Genomic DNA, 22,672 nt, shown 5'->3' with positions numbered 1-22,672 from the left:
GTCAGGAAGATCCCCTGGAGAAGGAAATGGCAACCCACGCCACTATTCTTGTCTGGGAAATCCCATGGACGGAGGAGCCTAGTGGGCTCCAGTCCAAGTGGCTGCAGGAGTCAGACACGACTTAAGTGACTACCCAACAACAATGGAGGCTTAAGGGCAACTAGGTGATCCATTTTGAAAACACCTCTGTGCTGTGTATGAATGTGTTGACTAAACTGTCCTTTAATATATTAAAATGGTTAGCACTGACAAGAATTTTAAAGATATCTTTTTTTTTTTTTTTAACATAGTGAAAACTTTCATATTTGGAATTAGCCAGCTGGACTCAGTTTAGATGATCCCAATTTTGTTGGCAACATCCAAAGCATCATAGTCAGGAGCCAGTCGGACATATGCCTTCTTCTCTCCATCAGGCCTGATCAGAGTATTGACCTTAGCCACGTCAATGTCATAGAGCTTCTTCACAGCCTGTTTAATTTGGTGCTTGTTGGCCTTGACATCCACAATGAATACCAGTGTGGTGTTGTCTTCTATTTTCTTCATGGCTGACTCGGTGGTGAGGGGGAATTTGATGATGGCATAGTGGTCAAGTTTGTTTCTCCTGGGGGCGCTCTTCCGAGGATATTTGGGCTGCCTCCTGAGCCGCAGTGTTTTGGGCCGCCGGAAGGTGGGTGACGTCCGGATCTTCTTTTTCTTGTGGCTGTGGACACCTTTCAACACTGCTTTCTTGGCCTTCAAAGCCTTTGCTTTGGCTTCAGCTTTAGGAGGGGCAGGGGCTTCCTTCTTCGCCTTCGGCGCCATCTTCATGAAAAGCTAAAGATATCTTTTTAAAAGATCACTCCAGATGAATCATATCTAAAGAAAACAATAAAAAATGGTGGAGCTGGAGTTCCACAACCTTTTAGGAGGGGAATTTAGAAATACTATTAAAAGCTTTAGAAATACACATTCCCTTTGACAGACCAATTTTATGTCCTAAGGACTTTACCCTAAGGAAATAGGGCAGTGTATGAAGATTTAGTTGTAAGGATGTGTATGGCAGAGTTACTTGATGATACTGGGAAACTGTAAACACCCTAAATGCCCAGTATCTAAATGTTTATTGACACAAGGGAGGTGAATAAATTGTGGAATACACATAAAAATTTTACAGTTCTCAAAGATGATTACTATAAACAGTTACAATCTACTGTATGTTTACTGAGTGCCAGACACTTTTAAGCACTTGACGTACCTCGTCTCATCTCATCTTATAACCCGAGGAGGTGTGTGCTACTATTATCCTCATAGTTGGCAAATGGCAGAAATGGATTCAAACTCAGGTTTCTGTGACTTCAGAATCCATGCCTGTAAATCAACATACAGTACTGCTCTGTGAGATCAATATTTACAGATATACTGAGATATGCATGATCTATTATTGAGTGAAAGGAGTTATGAGAGTATCGATAGCCAGAGTCCAATTTTGGGGGGAAAATCTTTAAATAAGCACAGGAAAATCTAAAGTAGAACACATAAGACAGTATCAGTAATGGGAGTAAAGGGCCATTTTTATCTTCTGAGCTATATAAAACAAGTGAGTTCCTTGGGGGAAAATGGCTTATTAAAATGTTATAGTAGTCGAACCAATCATGTCCATAATCAGAAAAGAAAGTTTAAAAAAAAATCAGAACCAGTCAACATCACACGGATTGATTATTTTGAAGAATATTTCTAAAGCAGAGAATTCAGCCAGTTGACCCTAAAACAAAACAAAACACAGCATGAGAACCAAGACGGCTAGTTTCTTATCAAGAGGGGTATTTTGGTCTCTGAGAGATAGAAGGCTTTGGCTCTGATGGTGCTCTGTCCTGTTACTCTAAGGAGAGTAGAGAAGAGACGAAATATGAGTATTGATTCCTGACCATATGTAGGAGATAATGTCTGCCTTTGAATTCCATCCAGTAAGTGAGTATATGCCATCGGGATGGGAATGTGTGTCTGGTGAGGTGTCCATCTATGTCTAAAAAAACAATTTATATACCTTAATTTAAAAATAATTTACTGCTAAAAAGTGCTAATCACCTGAGCCTCCAGCCAAATCAGAATTTTTTTGCAATAGTAACATCAAAGATCCCTGATTACAGACCACAACAGATATGGTAACAATGAAAAAGTTTGAAACACTGCAAGAATTACCAAAATGTGAGACACAAAGTGAGTAAATGTTTTTGGGAAAATGGTGCCAACAGACTTGCTTGATGCAGAATTGCCACAAACCTTGAATTTGTAAAAAAGGCAATATGTAAAGTGCAGTAAAACGAGGTATGCCTGTGTAATTTAATCAGTAAAACCCTAAGAGAAAGATAATACTTCCCTTTTCATTATAGATAAGGAATCTAAGGTCTGGGAGAAGTCACTTATTACTTACATACATGAGCTGGAAGACTCTTTTTCCTTACTACATCAGCACTGTTTCTAGGCAATAATATAAGCATAACACTTACATTAGAGGACTAAAGATGTGTATCAATAAGAACAATGTTTTGAAAATTGCCAGGAAAAAGGAAGAAGGACAGATGCAAAATACTGAATGAAAGAAAATGAATTTTGTTTCAAATAGCTCTAGGATCTTTTTTTTTTTTTTTTTTGAGAGGAGATTTAACAGATCCAGGAAGAAATCATATAGAAGTCATAAAGGCAGACTCTTTTAACAGCACATAGTGGACTTTCATCTCTGGACACAATGACTGGGCCTTGTTGCCTGGGAGTTTCTTTATTCACTGTCATAGAAACAGTAATTACTCATACCACTCCTAATGAAACTCTAAACCTGAAACTGATATACCAAAGAGCAAAGAATCATGCGGGAGTCAAATATTTGGCAGATTTTTCTCTCCTTATAACACTGAAACTGGCTGTCTTTATCACTATAGAAAGGGATATTCATTTGTACTTCTGAATAACTTGTTACAATGTTTAGATGTTGTCAATTTTCAATTAACTTGAAAAGCTAAAAATGATCACTTCATACTTCGCCATCAAAAGTTTTGAAATAATAAAAAAACAAAGTCCAGAGAAAATCTATCCATTTAAATCTTAATAACTTATTAATTGATTTTGTTTTTAATCTTTGGTCAGGGAGTAAAGAGAATAAAGGTATTGCATTAATTAACAGTTGCATATGAAAAAAACCACTTCATAATCCCACATAAAACTTGTGGTATACAGTTATTTCTCAATAATCCAGCCTATGACTTAACTACAGTTTATCATAATCCAATTATCATTCCTCTATGTAATGTAATTTTAAACTTCAACCTGAACTTGACTGTGACACCCTAGGAAGTTATTCCAAACCAAGCAATAAAGTCATATAAGGAAGACAATCCATAGATGAGATGTAATGCTTTCTATAAGGACTCTTGCAAAACTTGTTCCTGCTAATTGTTGTATGATGTAAACAGCAAGACCATTTTTTTAAACATGCAAAACGCCTGTCTAGGCATCTGACTTCTATCAAAACTTCTCTGAAAAAAAAAATTCAACTAACTTCAACAGTGTGACTGTCAAAATAAAACTGAAATAAATGATATAGATGTTTATATGAATATGGTTTAAAATATTTAATGAGCAAAAACAGAGCTGAAAATAATGAACTATTACATGCTGGGAAAATGAACAGTAAATAAAGATTTTCCTGTAAGTTTTTTCTCATTTAAAGTAATTTCAAAAACATATCCTATTTGGTGACTGTCAGCACAGTTTATTGCTGCATTTATGAATTTTCACACATATACACAAACTGAGGAAAACCTATGGGTCTGGTCTCAATGCATTTCTTAAAAACTCTATGCAACAATCTAGGATTGAGTAACTTAATTTTCAGAAACTCAAATGAAGTTCTTGAACATAGTCTATATCTTTTTATTTTTTCACTTAAAAAGTAATAAATTCTGTAAACTCCTTTAGAGGAAATGACATTTATGTTGTAATAAGTAGGTCAAGTTCAAGAAACTGGGTGTAAGACAATACCATAAATGAAGGAAGTCTTTCTTCCTTCCTCTCCTCTCAAATGTACTATTAATAGTAGTAATTATTCAAGATGCTCAGCATTGAAATTGATGCGCCTGTTTTATTATGTCTAAATTTCTGTGCCTGAAATAAAACAGCAAGAAAAACTTTTGTTTTAATTTTGGACTCTTTCCACATCACACAGTTGGTATTCTATATGTTGAAAGGAAACAGTATTGCTTGGGATTACTAGTTTGGTATGGGTTATATTAAAAGTGGTAAGAAACAGTTATGCCATTAATGGTTTTTGTTATTGGTGTATTATATCCAGTACACCTAAAGGAGAATACAAAGACTGAACTTACTATCCTTTCTTTTAGTTATGCTAAACAAACTCATTTAAAAAGTAATAAGGTAAGAAAACAATGAAGAAAATTATTGAAAGAGATTCAAGTTTATAAACTAATAAGTTATAACAAACAATTATTTAAAATTAAATGGATGATATCAGTGGTTGATAACCTGAGTTTTTAGAAGTGTGTAAGTAGAAGAAAACATAAAATATAACCCCTTCAAAACTTCTTTCAATAGTTAATAACTCAACACAGCAAACCAAAGAACTTAATCTTAGAATTTTGACAACATGTGTGTGCTCAGTCGCTCAGTCATGCCTGACTTTTGCAACGCCATGGACTGTAGTCCCACAGGCTCCTCTGTCCATGGAATTTGCCAGGCAAGAACACTGGAGTGGGCTGCTTTTTCCTACTCCAGGGGATCTTCCCAGCCTAGGGATCAAACCTGCGTCTCCTGTGTTGGCAGGCAAATTCTTTACCACTGCACCACCTGGGAAGCCTCTTGATAATACATATTACATTCAATAATGAAATGTGTGACACAGAAACCAAACTTATGGTTGTCAAAGGAGAAAGGGATGGGAGAAGGGATAAATTAGAAGTTTGGGAGTAGCAGAAAAGCCACTATGTGTAAAATAAACAAGGTCCTACTGTATAGCACAGGGAACTATATTCAGTATCTTGTAATTAACTGTAACAAAAAAGAATCTGAAAAAGGATATCTATAAAATTATATCTGAATCATCTAGCTGTACACCAGAAACTAACATGTTAGTTTATGTGTTAAACTAATTACACAATAACACATTAAAGTCAGCTATACTTTAACAAACCAAACCAAACCAAAGCTAACAGTGGAACACTTGCTCCTTAGAACTTATAAACATAAGCTTGGTAGAAAATGGCCTTTAAAAAGCTTTGTGGTCAGTTTTGTATTTTTGAGCTCTTTCAGACTTTAACAGATAGCTCCATGCTAGATAAACTATAACACGTGAAATAACTATCCAATTTCTTTTCTGAACTAACTAGTATAAAACTCTAAGACAAAAGTCTCTCAAAAAGAGACAAAAAGAGAAAACATACCTAATTTCACTTTGAATAAACATATAAAAGTTTAAATAATAAACCAGTAACAAACTAAATTTAATATAATAACCATCTAACATGACTGAACCAAATATATTCCAAAAATCAATTAATAGTTATCAAAGAGAAATGACAGGGTCACAAATGACTATACACCCTTGGTATTTTCTAAATTTTCTGTAATGAATAATATACTTAGAAGAAAATAAAGATTATTTTTTAAAACTTATATATTCCAAAATAAAAGAAAGTGAAAGTGTATATAATGTTACTATACACCTCTGTAGAAGCAATGGGCGGTACATGTTAAGTCATATTTATGAAGTGAAATGAAAATTCTCTATGGACAAAATCATAATACTTTACTATTTTTTCTGCAGTACCCTTCCTCATTCTATGACTGGGAGGATAAACTAGTGAGTAAGCTATACAAACTAAACAATATGCTATATTTTCCTACCCTGGCTGTAAAATGAAGTCATAATGTGTAAATGAGGAGTTATGTGCAAATTAAGGTCAGCAAAACATTCTATAAGGAATTAGTCCAAAGGTATGAAAAGGAGGGTCATATTTAGCTCCTCAAAAATGGAAGTGAAATTAAAAAAAAAAAAAAAACCCTGGAAAAATGTATTTCTAACATACTCTCGTGGCCAAAAGCATTTTATAAAAATTCTTGCAAATCAAGACAAAGAACTGATGATTCAGCAAAGAAGAAAATAAATGGTCAATTATTTTAAAAGTTCAACTTCAAAAGCAATAAAAACATTTTTCAAAAAAAGCTATCATTTGGCAAAGATGAGGAAAAAAATGATACCTACCTCCAGGAAAACATGGAGCTAGGTACTTGGATATACTGTTTGTGAAAGTATAAATTGGTACAACCTTTCCAGAGGGTAACCTGGCAGCATATTCAAAAGGCTTTGCTCCATTTAAACAAACAGACATGGACATGCATAGATGCTACAAGAATGTTCAATGATCCATTATTTATCATAACAGAAAATGAGAAACAAGCTAAATGCTCAACAATGAACAACTTGCTAAATAATTCATGATATTCATATATGATATAATACCGAAGTAATATAATATAGTTATTAAAATAAGGGTAAGTTTGTTATTAAGAAATAAATTAACAAGTGAATCATCTTTTAAAAAACAATGTTATATAGTATGATCCCATGGGAAAAATGATACTTAGCAGTTATATGCATAGAAAGAGAAAGGAGTACATTTACTAAAATACAGGTTTTTTTGGTTGGTGAAAATTGCAGATTACTTTTTTCCCCCTCATCTAGATATACTAATTTTATATCAGCATATACTATCTCAGAAATAAAAAGAGGAAGAATCAATGGGAGATTAAGTATAAAATAGGTAAATAATTAAAAAATGGAGAAATTCCTTATAAAAAGCTTAATCATAATTCAGGTATTCATGAGTCAATCATCAAAACTCCCCTAAAACTGAATCAAATGACTGGAGATCCACACATGGTGTAGACCCCCTAAGTTAATTAAATCTATTAACGATCAAGATCTGTGCTTGCTGTTTAAGTACACTGGAGGGGACTCAAAAGTGAGTGAAATGCATGTAGCTTTATCCTTTATAAGGACTCATGCTTCTTGTACAATTATACTGAAATTAACTGAAAATGCCATGATGGTATGTGCCAATCCTCCACGTGTGCTTCCCAGGCCAGCTGAACCATCTACAAAGATGACAGCAGGAATGCAGAAAAAATGTTGCTCAAAATTTGGCATAATGCTGTATATCTCTTTCTTTTTAATAATTTTAACTCTGAGAAAGATGTATGATGAGATAAAACCATTCAGTTTTTATCTCCAAATCTGAGGTCTCAAATAAAATACTGTTATCAAATAAAATTAGAGATAATTTTTAAATGCATTACTTAGTATGAACATACTACATGAAAACATCATGTCTAAAATCAAGATGGGAAAAGAATAGCTTTGTTTATTTATAGAAGGAAAAAGATAGAAGAATTAACATTTACTGAATAACTAGCATGTGGCAAACATAGTTTGGCACTATCTGGATATACAAGATAACAAGACAGTGCCAGACTAAGCCAAATGCAACGCAGTTTCTAATTAATTCCCAGTTCTAATGAAGGTGTAGTCCCTTTTTCTCTTACGGAACTTCAGTGGGTTTCTTCTTTGTAACATTTCACTATGCTATAAAGCTTGGCTAGGTTCTCAAGTTTTTTCTATCTCCCTGTATTAAAATTGATCAAGTGTCTCATTCCCTCTGAACGCTAAAAGTGTGACTGAGAGAAATTGAGATGAACTGACAAATTGTTCATGGGGGAAGACTGGATAATAACACAACTATTATTATTTTTGTTGATGGTGTTACTTTGAACCCAGACTCCGAGTAGGACATCTGAGGTAAGGTAAATGAGAAGGCTGTACCATGACAAGTCTTCAAACAAGATAGAGGCAGGAAGGATCTTGCAGGAACCCACATCATGTTAAACCTGTGATCATCTACTTCCACCTAATTACAAGCAGGAACTTGCCAAACACATTGAGCAACTCTCCAACCAACTGCTAAACAACTCTGTAACCTATTAACACCTTGAAAATGAAGAACATATATCAGAAAAAAGGAGACAAATGGCATTTACATCTGTAACAGCAAAATACTGTCTTACTTGGCTTAAATTTCAAAGCTTAATAGTTTTTAGGAGGAGAGGAAAAATAATTTTCTCTCTACCCTTCCAGGTTTCTGCAAGATCCCCCTGTACTAGAAAGATTAACAGAAAAAATTAACTTTGTAGCTACAAGAGCCCTCACAAAAATATGAGCCCCAAAGACAGCCAGGCAATTGATCAAGGCTTATATATTATACAATGCTGAGCTAAGGGGAAAAAGGCAGGGGTTTGGGGCTTCAAAGGGGAGGAAGGCAATTCCCAGGAAGAGGGGAAGATCAAACGTTTGGTGAGCAAACATTTGTCCCTCTATGTAGGGAAATGTCCCAGATGAAAACTGTGATCTTTGGTAATAGCTCTCTCATGGTACAGGACTCCTTCCTCAATTTTTAGGCAGGTGAGGAGGAGGTAAAAAGGTTTTCTTGAGTCAGCTGCTTCTTGACTGCCTTCAACGCCAAATAATGCACACGCCAAAATGGCACATTGTGGGGTGGTACCTTCTGCTTCACTTCAGGTTAAAGCAACAAAGATTAAACAAACATAAAAGTGCATTAACAAGAAAGGTAATTTAGAAATGAAGCACTGTGCCATGAGAGGGGAAGTCTGCCACCTGCTGGCAGAAAAGCAGAATTGCATGAGTTCCCTGATAGCTGTTTTTTTTTAAGGGGGGAACATCTAGACAGCATATTAAAAAGCAGAGACATTACTTTGTCAACAAAGGTCCATCTCGTCAAGGCTATGGTTTTCCCAGTGGTCATGTATGGATGTAAGAGTTGGACTATAAAGAAAGCTGAGCGCCAAAGAATTGATGCTTTTGAACTGCGGTGTTGAAGACTCTTGAGAGTCCCTTGGACTGCAAGGAGATCCAACCAGTCCATCCTAAAGGAAATTAGTTCTCAATATTCATTGGAAGGACAAACATTGAAGCTGAAACTCCAATACTTTGGCCACCTGATGCGAAGAACTGACTCATTTGAAAAGACCCTGATGCTGGGAAAGATTGAAGGCGGGAGGAGTAGGGGACAACAGAGGATGAGATGGTTGGATGGCATTACTGACTCAATGGACATGAGTTTGGGTAAACTCCAGGAGCTGGTGATGGACAGGGAGGCCTGGTGTACTGCAGTCCATGGGGTCCCAAAAAGTCGGACTCGACTGAGTGACTGAACTGAACTGATCTATCAGGTAAGGTTCATGACATTAGATTTCAAATAAGTTATTATGTGAAGACATAAATTACAACCTATAATTAAAAGAATAAAGATTGAAGTAGGATTTCAGATTCTCTGTATGCTTAATTCAATAATTATTTTATTTTTTTATTTTTTTTTTTCAATAATTATTTTAAAGACAAGTGAAAGAGGAATACATGGAAATGTATTTAAATAAATTATAGGGAACATTGTCGTGTCCGACTCTTTGCGACCCCATGGACAGTAGCCTGCACCAGGTTCCTCCGTCCATGGGATTTTCTAGGCAAGAGTACTGGAGTGGGTTGCCATTTCCTTCTCCAGGGAATTTTCCCGACCCAGGGATCGAACCCAGGTCTCCTGCATTCTAGACAGACGCTTTAGTGTCTGAGCCACCAGGGAAGTCCATGAAAAATTTAGGATAATCCAAAACACTTTGCAAAATTATAAAATCTGTGGGGGAGGGAAAACAATTTTCCTTCTACCCTTCTAGGTTACTGGCTGAAACTCCACTGTAATGAAAGACAGATTAACAGGAGAAAAACAAGTTTAGTAACATATACAGTATACTTCCTGTTTACCTCAGAGATACCCAGGAAAACTGAGTTAACTTCCAAAATGACCCAAGCCATTAGTGGCTCAGACGGCAAAAGACTCCACCTGCAATGCAGGAGATCTGGGTTTGATCCCTGGGTTGGGAAGATCCCCTGGAGGAGGGCACGGCAACCCACTCCAGTATTCTTGCTGGAGAATCCCCATGGACAGAGGAGCCTGGTGGGCTACAGCCCATGGGGTCACAAAGAGTCAGACACGATTGAGTGACTAAGCATAGCACATCACCTACATACCATCTTAAGCTAAAGACAAAAGATGCTGGGAAAGGGAAAGCCAGGTTTTCAGGCAAAGCTCAATAAACAAGGGTATGGTTGTTACGTGGAGTTGAGATTTTTGAGAATTTCTATGTGTCTATGTGCTCAGTTGTGTCCAACTCTTTTCAACTTCACGGACTGCAGCCCGCCAGGCTCCTTTGTCCATGGAATTTTCAGGCAGGAATACAGGAGTGGGTTGCCATTTCCTCCTCCAGGGATCTTCCAGGGAACGAACCCGCATCTCTTGCCTCTCCTACATCAACAGGTGGATTTTTTTTTTTTAATTACTGAGCCACCTGGGAAGCCCAAGAATTTCTACAGACTCAGTCATTGCCCTCTTCCTGGTAACAGAAAGGGAGACAACGCCACAAATGGAGATTTCCCTTATAAGTGTAAACTGCTCTTATCAAAGGGTAACTTCTGCTACTTTCTCAGAGTTTCTCCCGGGTCAGCTGTTCTTTTTCCCTTTAAAAAAAAAACAAACCACAAACAAAAAAACCCCAGAGAAACAGCCTAAAATAACCCTGATACCACAGAGGCATATTTTGGGGTTACAAATTCTGCTCCCTTTCAGATCCTATATATTTCACTTCTGCAACGTGTCAACTTTGAGCCCTCCGCTTTCTGCTGCTCCCATGGCAATCTAGAGAGCACAGTCGTTCTCTTCACTCCAGGCTTATTTTAATTCCTGCTCCTCCTCGGTGGCAGATTTGCACCCCAAGGTGTACTTTTTTTGCATAAGGATTATTTTGAGCTGATTATTTCAGAGAAACAGCAGACACAAGAGAAGCTTAGAAAACAAAGTAGACATTACCCTCGTAGCTCAGTTGGTAAAGAATCTGCCTGCAATGCAGGAGGTCTGGGTTCAATTCTTCAGTCGGGAAGATCCCCTGGAGAAGGAAATGGCAACCCACTCCAGCATTCTTGTCTAGAGATCCCAAGGACAGAGGAGCCTGGCAGGCTACAGTCCATGGGGTTGCAAGAGTCGGACATGACTTAGCGACTAAACCACCAAGGGAAATTTACATTTTTTAAAAAATTTACGTTTTTTGATAAAAGAAATCTCCATCTGCATCTCCCTTTGTACGAGGAAGAGAAGATGATTAAAGCACAAGAAATCTATTAATGGAGAATGCACTTCAATCTGAGTATCAACCCTAGGTCAGGTTTATCGAACTTCGCTTCCTCCACACCTCTTCTCCACTCTTCTTTTTGCCTTTAGCTTCAGATGGTTTAATTCTAAGCCATCCAGGAACTACTCACTTCCCCTTGGTATTGTACATGTTAATGAGCTTGTTTGTTTCTCTCTTGTCAGTTTGTCTTGCTATGGGGTCCCCAGTGGAGAATTTAGAAAGGTGGAGGGAAAATTATTTTTTTCTTCTCCTACACTCTTCTCCTTCTGATTCTAGCAATGCTTAGTCTATCTCAGCTACCAGATTATTCATACTAAAACACATTCCAGATCTTATTCATCAAAAAAATTAAAAAAAACAAGCTCAAGGGATCTTTAGCAAATTAATTACAAACACCTGATAATGGAGATGTTTCTACAATGTGGTCCAACACACACCTTTTAAAATGTTATTGCTATTCATTAACCAGTTTTAAAAAAATAAATAAAATACATGCTCGTGTTATTTCAAACATTATGAAACATTAAAAGATGATAAAGTTGAAGGTTTCCTCCATAGTCTCACCCTCCCAAGTTCGACTATCACCAGCAACAACTATAAACAGCTTCGCGTATAGTTTCTCAAGAAGCTCCAATAACAAGCACATACTTGTATATCTTTTCTGGAACCACAACTGTCCTACAACTTGCCTTTTTCCCCTAATTACTATCTTTTGAGCTTTTTAAAATGTTAACTCATACAGATTTACTTTTTTCTTTTTCAAAGCTGCACAATATTTTATTATATATGTACCATATATAAATTATGTAGCATAATTTAACCATGCACTATTACTTACTTAACCAATGTATACCCCCTCCTGAGTAAATGACAGTGTTCGTTTTCCTACATTCTCATCACTCTGCTTTCTCTTCTTCATACAGTAAATTCTGGCAGCCTCAATTTTCACTATTTGTGAGCAATTAACCTGGAAGTTTTGTGACTTGTAAAATTCATAAAATTCATAATTATGCTGGTGGCAAGAATTTGAACTGTTTACTTCAATGGTTCTCAAACTTTTGTAAGCCTCAGAATCATGTGAGGAGGGGGAGGACTTGTTAAATGAAGACAGTAAAAGGATTTAAGGATATGATACCTTTTAGCCAGAAAACAGAATTATTGGATAAATTAAAAATATTAGTATATAAGACCTTATGGAAAACCTGACCAAAGTTTTTGGTCAACCTAATATCTGGTTCAAGGGTGGCTTCATCTGTCATGTAAATGAATTTCCAACAAAAGGAATAAGCAAAAAACCCAATTTGTAAAGCTAAACTTTCTTCAGGAACTATTCTAGCTAACATGAAAATAGCTCACTAGATAAGAGATCAAACTTTTCACTGAAGTTGAAAATGTGGTTAACTTGCTACACGAGGATAACACACAGGAAACATGACATGTGCTTTGAGAAGACACAAATCATATGCCTGGTACAAACAGTTCCGTACTTGCAAATTTGGAGATTCAAGATGACCTTGGATATTTTCTTTGACAAAGTTACGAGTTTAATGTATTTTCCTTATTTGAAGATATATTTTACTCACACTGGACACATCATGATTTCTACCCCTCAAATATCACCATGTCTATCAAACATTACCCAATGTCACCTCCTATTCCTTTGAACGCCACAAAGCCTTCTGTTGATCTCTTTCTTGTAACATTTATATTCTTTCATTCTAGAAATACTGTTAGGACTTTAGCTTTTAAGCTAGTTGTGACACCTATTTAGGGTTAGCTTCTAAATCTCATTAGCGTGTTATGAAGGCAGTGGCCATATCTCAGGAACTATTAATACTAAGATCTAGCTACTTCAGGTGTGAATGAATAAATCTTTACTCTTTGGGTGGACAGAAGATCAAAGCTATTCAGAATTTGTATCCTCTATTGTTATTATTACCAAGTACTTGGAATAGTTGGAATGCTCTATTTTTCTATCAGCTGACTGACCACCTGTAATAGTATATGTACTTTCATTTGATCAAATATTGAATACTTACTGAACAGTCAGTGTGGCCATATGATACCGTTTCCTCCAAGCACATGTAAGGAAAAAGTTTTGCTTATGGAGTAAGTATTCTCCTTGCTCCCTCACTTCTGCTGTCTGAAAGATGGAGATGTTGGCCAGGACTACTACATCTTGTGATCGTGAGAAAAGCCACGGACATTTCAAAGGCCTCTTCATACCTTGTACCCCTTAGTTAACACCAGCAACTGCCTATCTTTTGGATTTCTTGTTACACTAGAAAAATAAAATCTGTACTGTTTAATAAAGCCACGGATTTTGGGTCTCTGTTTCTCTTAGTCAAGTGCAATTAATAAAAAAAGATGACAGAAAAACACGCACCAATTCAGACATACCAGAACACACATTATAGTAAACAATATAAGAGAGTGTATAAATTGCTAAACTATGAGAAATTACAGGAATTCAGGGAATACACTTCACAGAACAAATCAGTAACTTAAAACATGTGCTAAGAAGTCATAAATTTCTGTATTCATAAAAAATTAAAGTTGAGTTATCAAAATATTTTAAAAGCCTACGTGATAGTGTTAACCCCCTGAAGCAGTTGTTTAAATCTTGGTTTCTCCCTGCCCTTTTTCTAAATATATCTAAATTTAGATTCAGTAGTGGGCTTTCCACTTACAGAATAGCACTCAGAAAACATCTGATATTATCTTAAGATAGAAGAAGGAAGAAGATTTTGTTAGAAGTTTATATCTAGGAAGGAAAACACTAAGGTTTCAAAAACAGCACCAGATATTTAAGGAGTAATTGCTGATGTTTACGAGAAAGCCATAAATATCTGAGATGTGTTTAAATTAGAAAGGACTGTTTCAACTGGTTGGGGAGCTTCAAGGGGCAGTTCCATCTCCCTTATTCCTGCTGTCCCAATAATTTCCACCTTCTCTGTTGCTCTTTAGGGAATAGTGTTAAGACTATACATTTATTCTGGTTTTGTGTTTCCATTTTATTTCATTGGTTAGATACGCCTACTTTGGGAGCATCTCCTCACTCCAGATTTACATAGATACAAATAACGTACATCATTATAAATTTAAGGTATACAGCATAATGCTTTGACATATGTCCACTGTGAAATGAATACCATAATCAGTTTACTCAGCACTCATCATCTCATACAGTAAGAAAGCAAAAGGAAAAAAAGTTTCTCTTTGTGATGAAAACTTTTAGGATTTAATCTCTTACCCTTCCTATATATCCTACAGCAGTGTTAGCTATAGTCATAGTGTTAGCTAGGGTTGTACATCACAACTCTAGTGCTTATTTATCTTATAACTGTAAGTTTGTACCTTTGACTGCCCCCTCTTCCAATTACTTTGGGAGGATTCAATAAAGGATATCAGAAAACCTGAATGAGATTAAACCATCTCATTTTCTTTTTTGGAATTATTTTCCTATTGGAGAAAAATAAGTATTAATCTTTTGGTAAAAAGTAAAACTAGAATATACTCTGCTAATGAAGAAAAAAGGAAAAGAGTTGATATATAAAAATTGGAAAGAGGTGCCATTTAGTAGGAGAAATTAAGTCAACTGGACAGAAATAAAGAATGAAGTAAGTAGACGCAGTTGGTATAAGGCTGAAAATAAGACATAACATAAATTAAAATATGCTGAAATAAGCACCTATAAATCAGTGAGTGGTACAGTCAGCCATCCATATCTGTATGTTCCACATCAGTGATACAATCAACCGAGGACTGAAAATATGTGGGAAAAAAATTCCAGAAAGTTTCAAAAAGCAAAACTTGAATTTGCTCCTCCCTGGCAACAATTTACACACCACTTACACTGTATTTACAACTGTTTACACAATATTTACACTGTATTAGATATTAGAAGTAAACTAGAGACTATTTAAAATATGAGAGGTAGCGCATAGGTTATAAGTAAATACTATTTACCATTTTATAAAAGGGCCTTGAGCATCCTTGGAGTTTGGTATCCAAGGAAGTCGGGAAACCAGCCGCCCAAGGATAGTGAGTGACTATTGTACATTCTTAAAGAGAGAGGACTGTTCTTTATTTCTTTAAAAGGTTACATGTCCACCTGTGTTCTCTATCCCCAGCCTTCCTATCTTCTCTAGAACTCAGCTTGATTGATTATTCCCTTTCCTCCTTTCACTTCTTTAAGCATTCTCACTGTCCTTCTGCCTGCCAACATGGTTACGCTGCCAACCACTCAAAACCAAAGCAAAACAACATACACTGAAGGCATGAGTATTTTTGCATTTAATAGTCACTTTCTGGTCTTCTTCACTTTGTTGTTCTTTTAGTGGCTGTCTAATGCACATGGCTTTGAGCTCAACATGTGACCTGTGCAGACTGACGCTGCTGACTGCCCCTTCTTTTTGGTAATGTGTTCTCTTTTCCCACATCTGAGATCTCTGTTTTCTCCACTGAACACCCGTTATTTGTCAGTATTCTCAAGGTTTCTCTTTTCATCCTGCTGCAAAGTTATGGATAAGAAATCATAACCATTTTCACTATTAGTGTCAAGAAGTTAGACATTTCAGAAAGTACTGTTGCTAGTCCCAATCTATCTTCTCAACTCCAGCACTACATTTTCAGTTGTTGCTAATAATAACAACAGGTAATGTATATACTGCATATTACTATGGGCCAATATATGGCAATAATTGCTTTTCAAAGCACTTTGCTTAATGTAACTAATTTATGGACGTTTCTACTTGGCTAACAGGACAAAGTGAATTTGCTCCACATTGTCCCTGTCTGTTCTCTCTCTCCCCCTTTTGATCTTGGCTAATAATGTAGCCATTATTACCATTTAGTTTGCAATCCCCACAATGTGATTAATCTCTTTAATGATCCTAAATAATGAAAAGCTCAAAATGATAGCAATTATGCCCACTGTGTTATTCATGTAACTTCATAACCACCCCATGAAGTAGGTAGTAGTATTATCTTCCAATTAATAGGTGAACAGAGTCAGAGAAGTTACAAACCGGCCCAAGATCACATAGCTTGATAAATGAGAAAGCCTAGATTCAAAGCTAGGTTTGCATGAGTCCAGAGTTTGTATTGCCAAGTCCTGTTGATTTTATCTCTGAAGTGTTCATCCTCTGAGCTCTCATTTTCTAGTCTAGGCTCTAATCATCTTTCACAAGGAATACTGCCAGCATCCTCCTGAATTATTTCCTTCTTTCCAGGCCCTCCCCTTTCACCTTATCCTAAGTGATCTTTATAAAATAAACTTTTGAACATGCAATTATCCTGTCCAACTACCTTTCATGGCTCCCCATTGCCTAAAAAATAAAGGGCAAACTGTTTGGAATGGCTTTACAACACTCCTTTACAATTTTGTCTCCTTGTCCACATTCCCTATCTCTTCCTTCCAAATACACGTCTGTATATTATGCTGCAGCCACAATACTACTTGTCCTTATGCCTGAATTAATATTACATATTATGTATATTTAAAGATAGTGGCTTCATTGTGGATTTTGTGAAAGCATTGACTTTTTTACCTCTACTTGGTTTAGAAGAGAAGTGATAGACCAATGCACAGTCCAAGTACATACAAGAAGGTATGGCAATGTGGGTTCCCCCCCCACATATATATTATACATTTTTGGTTTGTAACAAAAGGAAGCCACCAATGTTTTCTATGCAGGATAGCAACATAAACAAAATGAAAATTTTGAGATTAACAACATCTGCTCTTATGAGTACAGAAATGGAGAAAAGACTATGCAGTAATAATCCAAGACTAATTTAATCCTAGCAATAACCAAAACTATTGGCATAAGAAACATGTGGGGAATTAACATTTTTAACTTTTATTTATGAAAGAATATTTTTGTATTCAACCCAGGGCCAAGAGCAAAGATTGGGACAGATAGTTTCTGTGCTCAATTAGAACATATAGTTGAAGCTAAGTATTCTCAGTATATGAACCTAAAATTATATTATTTAGTACAGTGGTAAGCTGTCACTGATCTGTCAATACTAGATCCTAGAAGTTCACGTGTGTAGTACCTTATTGGGAGTATACACAGGATTGTTCACTCCAGAAAGTACCAAAGAATGCAACTCGCTGAGAAAACTGTCTAGATGAGAGGGCTCTAATTAAAACACAAAACATCCCCAACTTTGGAGCAAATATTGCCTATAAAGCACCTCAAATGGACTTCTTCAAATACTGTCTTACAATAAAATTGGAAATAAATTTCTAAAACGTTATGTAAGAGGTTTGGTGGGGGAAAAAAATGAACACAAAGATACTTCCCAGCAGTTCTGAGACAGGAGGAGTAACATTGCAAATACAAAATAAACTATTCTGAACTCCAACTGGGTTAACTGTCATTTCCTTAATTAACCACTGACAAGTTACACCTTGTCATAACCAAGCACATCCTAGCCACGATGCAAAAACCACCATCAGAACTGGATGGTTGCAACGGTTTGATCCGGGATGCCAAGAGGAGGGTGAAACATCCCCAGGAAGTTCCATTTCTTGAAAAAGCTGGTGTTGCTGTGGGAGGTAGTTTTTTTCCGAATTACCTATTTGCTGCCTTTTTGTTTCAGAGATATAACTAAGCCCACGGGAAGCCGAGCGCAGCGGTCAAGGGTCCAGACCAGGTCATCGGGTCCGCGGAGTCGCCCCAGGCGGGACGAACGGGTCCCCAGTGGGCCCCCAGCATTCCAGCAGCGGTCGGCGCGAGAAGGCGAGGCCGGACGAACCACCCCGACCCCTCACGCGCCCCGGCACGACGGGCCCCCACACTCACCATTTCGATGATCTTGGTCTTCCGGCCTGTCTTTCTCTTCAAGGTGAATATGTACTGGGCCAGCACCACCCCCGCCACCAGGGCGCACACGCTGGCGCTCGCTACCGCGCCCACCCTCGCCACCGCCGCTCGATCCATGGACCTGGCCTCCTTTGACTCGCAGTTCGAGAAGAGGTCGCTGGATGGATACCGGCCTCAGAAACGCCGGCCGGTGGACAAGCCCGAGCGCCCCGCCCCTCCTGCACGAGCCCCGCCCCCCTGCACGAGCCCCGCCCCCAGGGAGGCCCCACCCACGAGGGCCCAGCGGCGGGAAGCAGGAGGCAGCTGGAGGAACCCGCCTGCACCGAAAGCCAAGGTGGGGAAGAGGGCCTTCTCAGAATCTGGGCCAGAGGAACTGCTCAAGGACAGAAAAGGGGAACTGAACTAAATCTCTCTCTCTGCTAATAAGGACCAGGCAGTGGTTCATTCCAGTCCCGCCCACTAGAAATCTGATGCCAACCGTCACTCAAAAATAATCCTCGGCCTTCCACCCTCCTCTGACACTCAGGACTACAACCCCCAGAAGGCACCTGGGGCCTTGCTATCTAACTTGCGCAGTAGCTTAGCTGCAGAGTGCTAGGACAAGCGGCAGGGTGCAGCAAGAGAAGGGAGTAAAAGGCGATCTACAGAATATGAGAAAATACTTGCAAACCGTTTAACTGACAAGGGGTTAATATCCAGTTTATGTTAAAAATGTCAACAACAACAAACCCCATTAAAAAATAGGCAAAAGACTTGAATAGACAATTGGTAAAGAAGCTTATGAAGCTTATCAATATTAATCATCAGGAAAATGAAAGTCAAAACCACAATGAGATATCACTTCACACGTTAGGACAACCACTGTCAAAAAGACCAAACCCTTGTGCACTGCTGGTGGAAGTGTAAATTTGTGCAGCCACTGTGCGAAAATGTGTGGAAATTCCTCAAGAAATTAAAAACAGAATTACCATATGATCCAGCAATCCTATGTCAGGGTATATATCCAAAAGAATCGAAAGTAGACACTCATAGAAATTTTAGCCCTCCCATGTTCACTGCAGCACTATTCACAATAGCCAAGATGTGGAAGCAACTGAAATGTTCATCAAAAGATGAACTGATAAGAAAATGTGGAAATACATCAAATGTAATACTATTCAACCTTTAAACAGAGGCGAATTCTGCAGTATTAGACAACACGAATCAATCTTGAAGACCTCATATATGTGAAATAAGCCAGTCATAAAAAAGACAAGTTGCATTATTCTACTTATATGAGTAGTCAGACTCTAAGAAACAGAAAGTATAATAGTGGTCGTGGGGTCTGAGGAAGAGGAAATGATGGAGTCGTTCAACTGAGTAGTGAGTTGTTTCAGTTTTGCAAGATGAAAAATTCCAGAGATCTGTTGCAGAACTGTGTGCCTACAGTTAACACTACTGTACTATACCTTTAAAAATTACGTTGGTAAATTTTATATGTTTTATACCACACACATTAAAAAAGTTGCTATGGCAACAGCACAGCGACAGCTTGAAGTTAGGCTAGAGCAAGTAGGTGTTTTTTCTTTTTCTGCTACATTCCAATCAATCATCGCCTCTTCCATCATTTTCCTTTCTGAGTAGCATGACTTGTTCTCACCTGCCTGGACTCTTTCAAGGGATTGATGCAGTTTCCCCTGCTTGTCTCTCGGGATAACAGGAAGGGGATGCAGGGGAGCTACTTGGGGGGATCACATCAACTCTGTGGAGCTGGTGGTGCTACTCGGTGAGGCTCTCTCTTTGCCCAGGACATGGAAAAAGTTGAAACAGGAGAACAAGAGGGAGCAGTAAGGGTTGCTTTTCTCTGCACCCTCCACTCTTGCTCTAGTCATTCCAGCCCTGGGACCCTGGCAGTTGTTCTGCTTGAAGGGAAATTTGTAGAAAGAGAGTTCTTAGAAAGGTGGAATAGAGCTTATCCCAGCAGGCATCTGGTGAGAAAACAAGTCTGGAATTAACCACTGGGTGCGTGAATGCCTTTTGTAGAACTGGGAAACACATGTTGGCTACAATCAGTCCATATGTTTGATTCCTCTGTTGTTGTTTTTAACTCTTTAAGTATGTAAAACTTTGTTTTTCTGTAAATTATTGTCCATAATGATATATGATGTTACTTGGGATGGTAAAGAATATATGAAGGAATTTGATGTAAATTTATGACTTTTTGCTATGCACAACCTTACACTCTGCTCTGATAGGATTATTGGCATAGTCTTGGCTTGAAGTAGTTAAGTAGTATTCTTGTGAGGAAGAACTATTTGGTGGATGTAGGTTTAAGATCTTTGCCCACTAACGCTGTTAAAAATTAAAACAATGCAAAACAAAACTAAAAACACACCACTGAGACTTACTCTCTCATTTCTTTGCATATTAAGTTGTGGGATAGTGACAGTATGCAAGAACCTAAAGAGCAGGACGAAAGTATGCAGAAGAAAGGTTCTGTCATTAGCTGTGACTTAGAGGAGTCATGTAATATCTCTGGGCTTTGCTTTCTTATTCTGCAAAAGCAAAAAACCAAATGATTTTGGACACCTTTTAGCTATTAAAGCTCTTTGATTAGAGAGTAATGGTCTTTTTCATGCCCTGGAAAATAACTTGGCAGAGGTCCTAGGAAAAAGAAGAGGGAAGTCCTGCTATAAAGAAACATCTACTGAGGAAATCAAGTGTTAGTTCAACCAGTGCTTCTCAAACATCAGGGTGAATGTGAACCACCTGGGGATGTTGTTTGGGGGGAGGCCAAGATTCCACATTTATTTTTGAAAGATATTTATTTATTTATTTGGCTGCACCAGGTCTTAGTTGCGGCACTCAGGATCTTCGATATTTGTTGCGGTATATGGGATCTAGTTCCCCAAGCCCCTTAACCACTGGACCATCAGGGAAGTCCCAAGAGTTCATAGTTCTAACAAACTCTTGGGTGTTGCTGATGCTCCTGGTCTGTACACTACACTTTGAATAGAAAGGAACTAAATGGTGATTGAGGGGCTTTAAGGGACTTTATTGTGCTTAGTCACTCAGACATGCCTGACTCTTTGTGACCATGGACTATAGCTCATCAGGCTCCTCTGCCCATGGGATTTTTCAGGCAAGAAATACTGGAGTGAGTGGCCATTTCCTTCTTTAGAGGATCTTCCCAACCCAGGGATCAAACCCACATTTCCTGTGTTTCCTGCACTGCAGGCAGATTCTTTACCCAATGAGCCATCTGGGAAGTTCTTTAAGGAGTTAACAATTGGAGGGAGGTGTGGATAAATAGAATTGATAGAACAGGAGAAACAAGAAGGAATTAAAGTTTGCCAATGTTATTTTGTCAACAGAAGTAGATCTTCAATTTTATGTTTGAAGTCCATGGAAATTATTGTTTGGTATAGAACATTTATAGACAATTTTGGAAAGTTAAATTTTGCTTACTGGTGATATTTTTCTCTTCATTTTAGCAATTTGACAGAATTTTTTCTCTAACAAAGGTATTCAAGGCCTTTGTCACATTACACCTATTTTTACCTGATTCAATTACTTCTTGTTTGAAGTTGTTTAAATTCAAACAGATGCCATATCTCCTATCTAAGCATTTTGATTTTGTATTTATCATTCAATAGCAGTGATGAAAGAAGAAAAATTCTCTTTCACCATTGCTTGGGTATCTAATATATTCTCTAGGCAGGGCCCATGAGGTTTTCTCTTCTGTCTACTTGAGGGGACAATAAGACCTCTTCAGATGTTGAGCAAATCTTCCCTTTCTTTTTCTCTCCTTGAGACTCTTTATGAACTCTTTTTGGTTGATGTACACTATGTGCAAAGGATCACTTACTTGTTGTTAGCCTACTGATTTCTGTCCTTGGCTGTGTCTCCAAATGGACCTTGTGCCAGTAAGTCTTCATTTTTTATGACGGGTCAGTAGCATTTGATATAGCAGGTTACTCCCTCTTTCTACATACACTTTTAAAAAATAGGTCACAATGATATTATATACATACTAGTGGTTCAGTCGCTAAATCGTGTCTGACTCTTGTGACCCCATGGACTGTAGCCCGCCAGGCTCTTCAATCCATGGAATTTTCCAGGCAAGAATACTGGAGTGAGTTGCCATTTCCTTCTCCAGGGGATCTTCTCAACCCAGGGATAGAACTCGGGTCTCCTGTATTGCAGGCAGATTCTTTACCGACTGAGCCACCAAGGAAGTCCTCATAAATAAACACACACACATACACACACACACACACACACACACACACACATTCTGACCATGCCACGTGTGAGATCTTAGTTCTTTGACCAGAGATCGAATCTATGCCTTCGGCAGTGAAAGCACAGAGTTCTAAGCACTGGACTGCTAGAGAATTCCCTTGTGTGGTCACAATCTCACCCCAAACTTAACCACTGGAAACCACTGATCTAGTCAACATAATGTCCTTGAGATTTATCTAAATTGTTTTGTGTATCAATACTTCATTTTTTCTCCTGCTGCTGAATTGTTTTCCATGATATGGATACAACAGTTT

The 22,672-nt window shown here is 37.8% G+C and overlaps 2 protein-coding genes across 3 annotated transcripts in view; both read right to left on the bottom strand.

The window, feature by feature from the left end:
• The window catches only part of NT5C3A (5'-nucleotidase, cytosolic IIIA), a 39,160-nt gene extending 20,843 nt beyond the window's left edge, over positions 1-18,317 (bottom strand). The window contains exon 1 of one of the 2 annotated variants that reach the window (XM_043873477.1): positions 18,114-18,317. In XM_043873477.1, coding sequence (XP_043729412.1) covers positions 18,114-18,251 — 138 coding nt within the window. In that variant the 5' untranslated portion in view covers positions 18,252-18,317. The remainder of the gene's footprint in view (positions 1-18,113) is intronic. The other variant, XM_043873480.1, reaches the window with a different exon arrangement.
• Positions 178-828, bottom strand: LOC122674878 (60S ribosomal protein L23a-like). The gene has a single exon (XM_043873481.1). The coding sequence runs from the start codon at positions 805-807 to the stop codon at positions 331-333; it is 477 nt and encodes a 158-aa protein (XP_043729416.1). The 5' UTR covers positions 808-828; the 3' UTR covers positions 178-330.
• Positions 18,318-22,672: the final 4,355 nt, after the last annotated feature.

This window comes from Cervus elaphus, chromosome 18, assembly GCF_910594005.1.
Source record: "Cervus elaphus chromosome 18, mCerEla1.1, whole genome shotgun sequence".
In the NCBI taxonomy this organism is placed as follows: Eukaryota; Metazoa; Chordata; class Mammalia; order Artiodactyla; family Cervidae; genus Cervus; species Cervus elaphus.
The sequence above is the reverse complement of the archived record's forward strand: the minus strand, read 5'-3'. Positions and strand labels throughout refer to the sequence as shown.